General features: G+C 46.6%; 1 protein-coding gene across 3 annotated transcripts in view; it reads right to left on the bottom strand.

The window, feature by feature from the left end:
* The window catches only part of CBL (Cbl proto-oncogene), a 94,394-nt gene that overhangs the window by 66,128 nt on the left and 15,034 nt on the right, over positions 1–13,232 (bottom strand). For all 3 annotated transcript variants that reach the window (XM_083162724.1, XM_083162722.1, XM_083162725.1), the window contains exon 2: positions 2,761–3,008. In XM_083162724.1, the coding sequence (XP_083018850.1) occupies positions 2,761–3,008 (248 nt within the window). The remainder of the gene's footprint in view (positions 1–2,760; positions 3,009–13,232) is intronic.

Here is a 13,232-nt window from a genome sequence, read left to right as displayed (position 1 = left end):
TACCTCGAGAGAGCGAGCGACCTACCTCGAGAGAGCGAGCGACCTCGAGAGAGCGAGCGAGCGACCTCGAGAGAGCGAGCGAGCGACCTCGAGAGAGCGAGCGCGAGACCTCGAGAGAGCGAGCGCGAGAGAGAGAGAGCGCGAGAGAGAGAGAGCGCGAGAGAGAGAGAGCGCGAGAGAGAGAGAGCGCGAGAGAGAGAGAGCGCGAGAGAGAGAGAGCGCGAGAGAGAGAGAGCGCGAGAGAGAGAGAGCGCGAGAGAGAGAGAGCGCGAGAGAGAGAGAGCGCGAGAGAGAGAGAGCGCGAGAGAGAGAGAGCGCGAGAGAGAGAGAGCGCGAGAGAGAGAGAGCGCGAGAGAGAGAGAGCGCGAGAGAGAGAGAGCGCGAGAGAGAGAGAGCGCGAGAGAGAGAGAGCGCGAGAGAGAGAGAGCGCGAGAGAGAGAGAGCGCGAGAAAGAGAGAGCGCGAGAAAGAGAGTGTGAGTGTCAGTGAGAGACACAGACAGAAAGAAAGGTGAGAACTTCAATTATTTCCCATTTTTTGCACCCCAAATAATTACCCGATTTTCAGGCAAGCAAAAAGAAAAACATATTCCTGGAACTATGGGCCTTATTCTAGTTCACTCTGACAAAATCCTTCTTAGATGGACAAAACCATGTGCACTGCAGGTGGGGAAGATATACATGTGCAGAGAGAATTAGATTTGGGTGGGGTTTTACTTCAAAGTGAGAACTATATTGCAGTGTAAGAATAAAGCAGTCAGTATTTACCCTGCACATAAACAAAATAACCCACCCAAATCTAATTCGGTCTGCACATTTTACATCTGTCCCCATGCAATGCACATGGTTTTGTCCATCTAAGAAGGATTTTGTCAGAAAAAGTGAACTAGAATAAGGCCCTATATAGGTGGTCAAGGCTGAAAACATGAAATTGTTTCAAGGGTTTTTTTTTTATGCCTGCCTGGCACCTGGGCTCATTATACCCCTTTCATACCGCATTCTGAACTAGGGTGATCATCAGGTCGTTAAACCACGAATTCTGGTCAAGGGGAAGTGTGAAAGTGCAATAAACCGGGTCTTGATCCTGGGTGCGACATGGCATTTGTGGTATGAAAGGGGTATTATATAGTCCCAGGAGGGTCAATTAGCAATGGAAAATTAATGCAGCTAACTGAATATCCTTCTTACTTTGCTATCACTACTGAATAGGCTTTTTAATTTTTATGAAAGTTTAACTTATACACATTTCCTTTGTGTTTCTTGACCACAATGTCAGCTTAATAAGGGTTAAAAATCAATGCCTCAAATTCTGGTTCTAACTATGCTACAGTCACATTTCATGGGAAAATAGGCTTTTTGGTCATTTACAGTTAAATACATTTTTCTTAAGATGGGGCCACTGAGCCGCATGATTATGTACGGGTACTGAGCAGGCTACTGATATAAAAGTCTGCTACTTTAAATAAGATCATCTCCTCCACAACTCCCACCAGGCCAGTGCAACAATACAGAATTCAGAAAGGAGCATCAGGAACACCGTTAAACTGTTAGAATCTAAACAGAACAGTAGGAAATGAAGTGTCCCCCAGCCTGATTAAAAGGTTTAAACAGGAAGTGACTGAATTGTATCAGAATGGCTGGAGACACGGGTCTGGGGGGCGCACTTCCCACACAGCTCATCGTTAGGAGACTTACCGGAGAGTCTGTTCAACACCAGCTTCAAAACGCAGCACCTCCTGGCACCTGCATGTTAACGTACCCCACACGACAGTCAAGGCATAGCACCAGGGTCCAACTTGCTACTTAACATTGCATTAAGCACATTAACGGTGCACAGAATACCGGTATCATCTGCCATTACATGGTGATTGGCAGATGAAGCAGGAGAAAATGCTTAAGCAACAGTAGCACAAAAAACTAAACACAAGCAATCTGTACTTAGCCTTCAAGAGGTCCCCTTCCCCCCAGTCACAGATGAACTTAACTATTGTGCTTTACCTCCCACCATGGATGAAATCCATTAGTAAATGAGCAGCTCACTATGCAGACAACCGCAGAAGTCAGCACTGCCAGTGGGAACTCAGCTCAACTTTAGTGGATGACGCAGGCCTAGGTGGCTTTTTGCCCAGCCCCATTAAAACTGCAACAGAGACCAGACACATGGACACAGTTGGAGTTGAAGCGCAGCCCCTCGCATCGCTCGAGATGCTTCAGGCATGGTGCCTCGCTACGCTCGGCACACAATTTTTTTCTCCCACCACGCCCTAGTGGATGGTAGGGCATGAAATACTGCCTGCCGGCTCAAAAAAACTGTGAAAAACTCATGTTGACCTAATGACTGTCGATCTAGAACCATGTCGACCTTTAACCCTGTCGACCTTGGGGCCAGTCCACCTTCCGGGGTCGACCTTATGACTGTCGACCTAAGTGTGATCTGACAGATGACCGTTTCCCCCTCTTGGTGCCTGCAAGTTCCCAAGTCCAGATGGTCTCAGCAGAGACCAGAATCCCACAAGGGAGATCACACACTAAATACCTAAAGGCAAATAAAACACTGGCCTGTTTCTGGAGAAAAGTGTTTTTTAGTTTAAGGGTCTTCTATTTCATCCCTATCTGCACTACTATGGTTCAAGAAGATGATGCAATGGCATGCGTGGGTTTTAGATGGAAACTTGCATGAGCAGATACTCTGCAAATGGACAAAGAAATTAATCTGGCAAAAGGTAATTGGACTATCCATGAAAGAACATATATAACCAAACCTTGGTTGGGAATTCTCCTCATACATGCGTTCTTTGCCTTCCTTGAACAGGCTAATTGTTTGCTTTGTCTTCTTTAAAAGGTTTTCCATAAAAACTCTGAAATATTCATTTTCTCCAAGAGTCTCCATCTTTCCCTCATATCGAGACATTATGGTACGGAGATGCTGGTAAGTGTCAGGCAGCAGGTCCAATATATAAGGAGGGCTGTTTTTTAAAGCAAGCCTTTGGTTCTGGCACAACCGAACAACCTATGTGGGGAGGAAATATTAGTAATAATAGGTTAAATTGTTCCAAAAATATAACAAGAGAATACAAGAATACATATGAGAAAAAAAAAAAAGGTCTATAAAATAAGAGCCAACATATATTACACAGAGCAGTACATACTTTTCTGTTTAATGTTGTAAGAAAGGCCCTGTTCAAATGAGGTTTGTACCACGAGGAGATTGAAAAATTAACCCTTTGCGTGCCAACATTTGAGAGATGCATAGCTCACATTGGTTATATAAATTCAAATAAAAAATGCTGTGTAAAAAAACAAACAAAAAAAAAGGATTATATATTTCCTAAACAAGGTAAACAGTACCGGTCATCATTTTTGTGGAGAAAAAAGGTTTGCTTGGAAATTTTCACACCTATATTTGACTAATTCACATGGCACTCAATGGGTTAAACCAACACCAGAGCCAGAGCTTTGAAATGTGTTACCTTTGCACAAAAGCCACTATGAAGAAAAGATAAGCTAATTTTCACTTGCATCTTAGTAGACCACAAACAAAAAAAATATATGAAAAACATTTTGCAAAGTCATACTGGCAGAACCTTGCCATGTTATTGCATCGGCCCTAATGTATACAGACATCGGGATGCGGTCATTTGGTCGAATGCATTATGGTCGAATGTCATTACATCGAATCCATTAGGTCGAATTGCTAAAAGGTCGACATGATTCTAGGTCGACATGGGAAAAGGTCGAAATGATTCTAGGTCGAAAGGTCATTAGTTCGACAGGTCATTAGGTCGACAAGGTCATTAGTTCGACATTGTCTAGGTCGACATTCACAAAGTCGACATGGGGTTTTTCACTGTTTTTTGAGCCGACATGTGCTGACAGGCGGTATTTCATGCCCTACCATCCACTAGGGCGTGGTGGGAGAATAAAATAGTGTGCCGAGCGTAGCGAGGCACCGTGCCCGACGCATAGCGAGCGATGCGAGGGGATGCAGTGCACTTTAAACTGTGTCCATGTCGACTGTGTTGACATTCAGGTAAAAAAAAACAGTGAAAAACCCCATGTCGACTTTGTGAATGTCGACCTAGACAATGTCGAACTAATGACCTTGTCGACCTAATGACCTGTCGAACTAATGACCTTTCGACCTAGAATCATTTCGACCTTTTCCCATGTCGACCTAGAATCATGTCGACCTTTTAGCAATTCGCCCTAATGGATTCGATGTAATGACATTCGACCAAACGATCCCAACCCCAGACATCAACTTCATAAAATACATTTAACACTAAAAATTATTACTAAGCATTTTTTAATAAAATAATGCAAGCAGCCATTACAGTTAACCCAAAAGGCTGAATCGATACAACAAATGGTTCAGAATTAACCTAGAGAACCTGCAAGAAGGCTATGTCTAGTGATCATTTTTGTGACAATGAAGAAAATACATTGCACCATTCATAAACCCACAGCAAAATGTAGAATTACTTCAGAAAAAAAAACAATAGTGATAGTTCCAAGAATTTTTTTAAATAAAACAGATTATTTTTTTTTTTTTAGAATCTTTTTATTGGATAATGCAGATATGGTATACAGTCACTAGATCGACATGCATTAGGTCGACGTGCATGAAGGTCAATATGGGGGGGGGGGGGTTTGAGCGGACAGGTGGTATTTCATGCCCTAACCTCCACTAGGGCGTGGTGCAAGACTAAAATAGTGTCTTGAGTGTAGCACAGAGTCAACGCGGTGCACTTTTTTAGTGTCCATGTGGACTGTTTCACCATTGGGGAATAAAAGAAGAAAAAAAAAAAAAAGTGCAAAACCCCATGTCAACCTTCTGACTTTCAACCTAAGGCTTGTGTCGACCTAACCCCATGACGAACTTCAGTGGTCGACCTTCTTGTTGACCCTATGACCCATACCCCTTACATTTATCCCAGATAGAATAGGAATGTAATAACATAATTTGTAGGAGGTAGCTATACTTAAATGTACAGATGTGTTCTCATATACTGTACACCTCAATACACCACGCAGCCAGCTTCTGGAGTCTTTTTTTTTGTGTGTGAAAACATGCATCTGAGGGGGATATCCTATTAGCAGCAATACTTTACTGCTAATAGGCTCACCAGTGGATACCCTATTTTGACCATTAATGCCAGCCGCACAGCTGATTGCTTGATCAGTGAGTGTTTCGGACCCAGTGGCTGCTGAAGAGCAGTACTCCTCTTCCCTCTAAACACTTAATTCTGAGAAGTTTTTGAGAAAAAAAAAAAAAAAAAAAAAAAGTAGCCATTTAAGTTTGCATATTCTTACATGACTATCCTCCAGTTATTATGGATTCTTTCCGTAATTCAAATTATACTTAATAGCTGTAACATTAAATAAAAACTGTCGTTATCTGTGATGTGGTTGTTTCTGTTAGCACTGATCTATTAAGTCCTGTAAAGTGGAGCCTTTGTGGCTCGAATGTGTTTTTGCACATCTCACATATTGATGGATCGGATAAGAGATGGGGAATTTGGACGCAAAGTTAATCCCTGAACATTTTTTTGCAGTGAAGCAGAGCACACTATTTTACTGAAAGGCCACTGGCTTATAATGGGGTAGATATATTAAGCCTGGTGATGAGATGAAGGAAATAACGCACCAGTCAATCAACACCTGTCATTTTCCAAACATAGCTGATTGGTTATCTCCTCTTTATCTCTTCACTAGGCTTAAGGTGCGTACACGCTGGCTTTATTGGCTGGCAATATGGTCGCTGAGCGACCATATTGCCAGCGATTGGAGTGTACACCAGCAATAAATTGACGGGTGCGAGCGCCCATTTTTAGCCCCCTAATGATAGCTGGTCTCAGAAGCTTGCTCCAGCGACCAGCTGAGTCCCTCTGCGGCTTCCCCGACAGAGGTTCCCTTTTATCAGCGACCATCTCTGGTTGCACGGCGGGTGTCATAGATCAGGGGAAGCGCTATTCCCTGCCATAACACACGGGGATAGCGTATATTCCCCTGATCGCCACTTAATAAATCTACCCCTGTGATACAACAAACTGGGGATTTACAGACACCACCAATAACAGAAAAATGACATGGCACAGGTTTTCAAAGTCGTCCTCAGGACCCCACACAGCGCATGTTTTGCAGGTCTCCTCATAGATTCAAGTTAAATTAGCTCCACTCGAGTGCATCTGTCGGGTGACCTGGAAAACGTGAACTGTGTGGGGTCCTCAGGATCGAGTTTGAGAACCACTGGTCTATGGTATCTGAAAAATCTAACAATTTTCCCGTCATCATACTATGGCGATGGAAACCTATTGATAGGTTTCTAGAAGAAAAAGAAAAAAAGCCACACACTTGGCTTTTTAGGTCACGTATCGGCAGGATTACATGCTGATGTTTGCGGTGTAGTGGTGGCATCTGGGAAAGCCCTACTGTGCTTGAGACCTTGGAATGTTTGTTGGTTAAGACCTGCAAATTGCTGTGAAGGACTAAAAGGGATAGCCATGAGGGAGAAGTTTTCTTCCTTACTTCAGAAGCCAATATGTTCAGACATCTTGGCGTTTTTGCTTCCGCTCGATAAGGACCTCTGCATGCAGCAGATCAGAGTTGTCACTTGATTTAGCCACAGGAAATAGTGTTAAGAATTCAAGAGGAAGCACCACAGGGTAAAACAGTTCTCTCTTCCTCCGCAGCACAGAGATGATGCACTATTAATGTGCATGATATGACTGCAGGCTAGTTCTGTGTGAAGATTTCTTTAGCGGTCTGTTCCGGTCAGTAAGCAGGGAACTGTGTTTCTGATCCCAACATACTCAGGTTTCAAATGGTAAAGATTAAATTACATATGCACTGCGCACTCTTCCTGTATTTAGCTGTGAGTTCGTAGTAGCGGCAGCTAGGTTTGGATGGCAGCTCAGCCGCGGCTGTTCGTCTGAGCGCGACAGGTAGCGGCGGCTCCCACTTAATGAATATCACGAACATCGGTCAGCAAGCCAGGACACAGGGCACAATGATCTGGCAACAGTGCAGACCATTTTACCACACTTAGGGTGACTTTTTCAACAGACTAATGTTTAAAAAGACACCCTGGGTGCGGCAAAATGTGTCCTGTATCACCACCCATGGACTCCAGTAATGACAAGTGCAAGGAGGCCCCCTTGTCTAAAGTGCCCCGGGCCCTCCTGAAGGCTTCTTCTGGCACTGCCTGTGGAGCTTTATCATAGAGCACTTGTCCCCTCTGTCTGGACCGTTTCTTATACTTTTAGGAACAATATTATTGGTTAAGTCTCATATTCACTTAGTAATCACAGTTGTGATCCACTTCTTGTATTACACAAAAATGTAACCTTCATTCATTATTACATTTTAAATTTATCTCATTTTATTTACATAATCAACTAGGCTGTTTTAGCGGGGCGCTGTGCCCCGTTTGATTTTTTAAAAGGGCAAAATGCGCCCTGCCCCTCTGGCAGCACCCCGCTAAAACAACCTACCTCCTACTCCCCTGGTGGTACCAGGGAAGCCCAGCGCTGCAGTAAACAGCGATGCTGGAGCTTACCCGGCAGTGCAGAGCCTTTGGGGCGGCCGGGCCCGCCCCCTTCAGTGATGGAGGCGTTTTACTTTTTCTAAGTACAGTAGCTTACCATTACTTTCCATTTGAAGACTGGCTGAAAACCCATAAAAGGAAAGGGGACATTGCATATTCTATCAAAACTTATTAAGGACACACAAGTGGCGCCATACATTCATTCTCTACAGAAATACCGTTCGAACCCCTTTCTCTGAGTCCTGTCCAGTGACACAGCTCCACCTTGGGATGTAGGAGGGTCCGCAGGAGCCAAGGCACCTATGGCTGTAGGCTTCTCCCCTTCTGCATCCCAGCATGCTCCAGTTCAATCTTAAAAAGCACACTAGGATACACAACTCCGTACAATGCCCGACATCTTGCATAACGTGACACACGTGCACGGCATGACTTACTGAGCGTAGAGGAGGGATCGCTGAGTCACCGGACAGGACTCATAAGGTTCGAACTGTAAAGTTCTTACAAAAATCCCCTTTTTTCTTCCATCAAGTCTGGAGACACAGCTCCACCTTGGGACGTTCATGAGCCGGTATTATGGGAGAATACGCTCAGACCGCCAGTTCTAATCACTGAACGTCCGAATGAAGTGTCCTCCGACGCAAACTCATGGAACCTGTAAAATTTGGTAAAGGTGTGAACAGAGGACTAAGTGGCAGCCCTGCACAACTGCTCCGCTGTAGCCCCATGACGCACAGCCCAAGAGGAAGCTACCAACCTGGTGGTATGTGCATTAATCATAGAAGGAACCGGTCTACCTACCTTGGTATAAGCAAAAGGCAATTACTGATCTAAGCCACCTGGCAATAGTCTGCTTAGAAGCAGGCCAACCTCTCTTATGCACATCATACAGAACCAACAACAGATCAGTTTTGCGGCTGTCCTTTACCCTTTCCACGTAAATTCGCAAGGCGCGAACTACGTCCAATTTTCTCCATTTGTCCCTATTTTTAGCCCCTTCTGGAGGCGAAAACACCGGGAGTACAATATCCTGGTTCAAATGAAAGGACAACTTTTGGCAAGAACTTAGGTACTGTTCAAAGCACAGCCCTATCTTCATGAAAAATTAAATGCGGAGATTTACAGGACAACGCTCCTAATGCCGAAACATGCCTAGCCGAAGCAATGGCTAACAAAAATGTAAGTTTCCAAGACACATAATTAAGGTCAGCTGACCTGAACAGTTCAAAAGGAGGGCTCTGAAGTACAGATAGAACCAAAGATAAGTCCCACGGCGCCACCGGCTGCCTATAAGACAGCTTTAGCCTGGTAACACCCTGTAAAAAGGTCTGAACCTCAGGCAGAAAAGCTATCCTTTTCTGGAAAAAGATAGATAAAGCAGAAAGCTGTACCTTCAAAGACTGTAAACCCAGTCCCAATGAGAAAACATCCTGTAAAAACTCCAATAATCTGATACCTTGAATCTGAAGGTGTGTACTTTTTGACGTTCACACCACCTGATGTAAATCTTCCATACTCGGTGAAAATTTGCAGCAGAGACTGGCTTACGGCCCTGGACTTAGCAGATCCTGACGAAGAGGAAGAGGCCACCACTCCACTGATAGACATTCTGAGGTGGAGTACCCTCTTGGGCCAGTTCGGTGCTATCAGAATGGTTTGCACCTGCTGAGACCTTACTCGTTTCAACACCCTCGGTATCATTGGGAACGGAGGAAAGATATATACCAGGTGAAGAAATAGATTAAAAGTATAGATGCATACACATATATGCATATGCATGCATATACACATATATGAACACGCGCCTGAAACAATGTAAATGAAAAAGATAAAATTTATTTAAACATATATTCACTGGCCAGTGATACTTTACAATAAAAAGACAAACATACACATTTAGTGCCTAGTATTTATATTAAAAAGACCGCCCTCAACTCCAGCTTGTTGATATGTAGGCCTGACTCCAGTGGGGACCACCGACCTTGGAGGTGGACTCCCTGTGTCAGAGCCCCCCAGCCCCTCAGGCTGGCATCCGTGGTCACCAGAATCCAGTCCTGGAACCGTCGGCCTGCCAACAGATTGGATGAATCTAGCCACCACTGTAGCGAGATCCTGGTTCTTGTTGCAAGGCCAATCCTTCTGCGCATCTGCAGGGGGGAGCCGGACCATTTTGTCAGAATATCCAGCTGCAGGACTCTGGAATGGAACCGGCCAAATTGTATTGCTTCGAATGAAGCCACCATCTTGCCTAGGAGCCTGAGGCAAAGATGGATCTGTACCAAGGGAGTCAGTAGGACCTCCCTGACAAGTTGTTGTATCGCACTGACCTTTTCCATCGGCAGGAAAACCCTTTGTACCGATGTGTCCAGGATCATGCCCAGGAATAACATCCTTTGGGTCGCAACCAGCGATGATTTGGACATGTTCAGAATCCATTCGTGGTCGCTTAGAATCTGCATGGTCAGATTGAGAGCACTGCGCAAGGCTTCCGCCGACCCTGCCTTTATTAGCAGATCGTCCAAGTAGGGTATGACATTTACCCTTTGAAGCCTGAGCAGTGACATCATTTCCGCCATTACCTTCGTGAAAACCCGCGGGACAGCCCGAAGGGTAAGGCCCGGAATTGGTAATGGTCGTTTCCTAAGGCAAACCTGAGGTAGATTTGGTGCGGGGGCCAAATTGGAATGTGTAAATAGGCGTCCTTTACGTCTATTGAGGCCAAGAATTCCCCTCCTTCTAGACTGGCAATCACCGACCGCAAGGACTCCATCCTGAACTTGAACACCCACAGGAAGGGGTTCAGTGACTTTAGGTTCAGGATGGGCCTTGCTAAGCCGTCTGGCTTCGGTACCAGGAATAGGTTGGAATAATATCCCTGGCCTTGCTCCGTGCTTGGAACTGGCACAATTACCTGTGTCTGAAGGAGCCTGATAATGGCCCCCTGAAGGAGAACCTGATCCTCCTGGGATGCTGGAAGGGCCGACTTGAAATACCTTCTGGGAGGAGGCTTGTCGAATTCCAGCCTGTAGCCTAGAGAAATGAGACTCCTGGCCCAGGAATCCAGGCCGGAGGCGTCCCATACATGGCTGAAATGCAACAATCGCGCTCCCACCTCGAGAGATTCTCGTGGCGGGAGAACCCTGTCATGCTGCAGGCTTAGAGGTAGCCGTGGCATTGGTAAGTTCTTGGATACCTGAGGTGTTTGGTTTCCTAAACTTTCCTCTCGTGCCTCTGTTGGCATTGGAGGCGCCCCTTGCCTTGGGGCGAAACCTGTTCCCACGAAAGGACTGCTGGGAATTACCTGTGAAGGTGCGCTTTATTACTGTGGGTGCTGATAGAAGGAAGGTGGATTTTCCTGCCGTGGCCTTGGAAATCCAGCCATCTAGTTCACTTCCAAAGAGCCATTCGCCTGTAAAGGGAATACCCTCCACGCTCTTTTTAGAGTCCACATCCGCAGACCACTGACGTAGCCACAAGGCCCATCTGGCTGACACCGCCATGGCCGAATTGCGCGCGTTTATTGCGCCCAATTCCTTTTGTGCCTCACAAAGGATCCTTGCGGTGTCCTGAATGTGACGCAGACTGTCGCCAATCTGGGCCACAGTCATGTCACCTAACAACCCCTCCTGAATCTGGGTTGACCAGGTATGAATGGTCTTAGCCATCCAACAGCTGGCTAGAACTGGGCGTTGAGAGGCCCCACTAGCCGTGTACATAGACTTGAGGGTAGCTTCAAGCCTTCTGTCTGCCCCGTCCTTAAGGGTGGATACACCCGGGACTGGCAGCAAAACCTTCTTTGAAAGGCGGGAGACAGATGAGTCCACTACCGGTGGCTCCTCCCACTTTTTCCTGCCCACAGGTTCAAAAGGATATGCATTTGTAAATCTTTTAGACAGAGTGAACCTTTTATCAGGGTTCTGCCATGCTGCCCTGAAAACCGTTTCTAATTCTGCCTGCTCAGGGAAGTACACTGGCTGTTTCCTCTGAGTCATGAAGAAAGGATCCCCTTCTGTGGATGCCTCCAGCAGGAGATCTAAAACATCCCTAATGGCCCTGATTAGTGGTTCAGGACCATGTACTGCTAACTCAGGGACTGGATCCTGCTGAACCTGCTCCTCTCCTTACTCCAGTATGTCCTCATCGTCATCATCCGAGTCAGGGGCCATCGCAGCAGCCGGCCTCTTCTGGGGATGTGCGGGAGGAGGAGGAATGTTAAGGGTATGAAGAATATCAACCCTGGCAGATAACATGGACAATTCCCTCTGAACCCTCTGCGTCTGCTGAGTGTTAGTGGAAAGCTGCGAAGCTACAGAATCCAACAGTGTCTTTATGTTGGAGGCCCAAGCAGGCTCCTGCTCGTCTGCCTGAGACGTCCCCGCAAGCTGTGGGGGCACCCCACTGATCTGAGTGTCAGCACCACTGGGCTGTGGTGACATGCAAGCCTCACAAGTAACTTGGGACTGTGACTTGGGCACAAACTTGGTGCTACACACCATTACCATGATGAGACAGTACCTCTGATACACAGCAGTACAACTCACCCCCACGCAGCCACTCACGCGCACACACCACGCCACTGGTATTTGTTAAACAGACTATGTGACTTGTAGTATGTGTGCCTTGTAACTAATCAGTGGGGAAAAAACAGAGCAATTGGGGAACCGAGTGCACCCTTAACCTGAACTCACAGATCTGGGTGAGCTGGTAACGCTATACACAGTGATCTGAACACAGTGTCTATAAACAAGCCAGATAGCGCTGCAGCGCTAAATCGCTATTAACTTGCTGTCTCTGCCGTGCTGCAAGGAACCGGATCCATCACGCCAGTGAGGAGCCCTTCTGTAATGGAGTCTTGCAGCGTGAAGAAGCAGGAAGTGACAGCGCGCGCCCAGCAGAGCCTGGTCACGCTCTGCGTGAAGCACCGCCCCCCCTGTACACGGAGCTGGCGCTTCATCTAATTTTATACTGGCACATAATGGCGGTTTTTAAAAACAACCTAAGGGGTGTCCCTGGTGGTCCAGCGGCAGCACCCCTGTGCCAGTGTCACTTGATGTGGGGTTCACGCGGTCCCTGCTAGAGAGCCGCCATTACTGCCCGTCATCATGCCGCACAACAAATGGCTGCGGAGTCCCCTTGTGGGACCCCCTGTACTCACCACTGTAGTCTTCTGACCTGTCAGCGGTGTGCGGCGGCTGGGGGGCTTGCTCGCCACAGCGCAATGCTGTGCGGTGACAAGCCCCACACAGGACCGAAGTGTCCTGCAGCAGGGTCAGCTCTGCACCTGAAGAGGCCGGGGACTGACCCTTCCCCTGACACCCACGAAGCAGGACAGCTGTGTGGTCACCACAGCGCCCCAAAATAATTAACTGTAAATAAAATGTCGAAAAAACTCTGGAGCATCCAGAAGCACTGCCTCTCCCTGAGGCACATTTTTCAAAACTGACTAGTGGAGGGAGATTGAGGGGAGGAGCCAGTGCACCAACACTGAAAGTTCTTTTATGTGCCTGTCTCTCCTGCGGAGGTCTCAATTCCCATAGTAGTGAACCCAGTATCCCATTGGACGGTAGAGAAATTCTTATTTTTATAGTCAATATTCTGGAGTAAAAAGTCTATGGCAGGTGAGGCAGTGCCTCACCTGGCTACCTTTCGTGCACATCTCTTATCAAAACCCAGCGAATTTCCAGCAGTGTA

Source organism: Crinia signifera, chromosome 19 (assembly GCF_055691185.1).
Source record: "Crinia signifera chromosome 19, ASM5569118v1, whole genome shotgun sequence".
Taxonomy (NCBI): domain Eukaryota; kingdom Metazoa; phylum Chordata; class Amphibia; order Anura; family Myobatrachidae; genus Crinia; species Crinia signifera.
The sequence above is the reverse complement of the archived record's forward strand: the minus strand, read 5'-3'. Positions and strand labels throughout refer to the sequence as shown.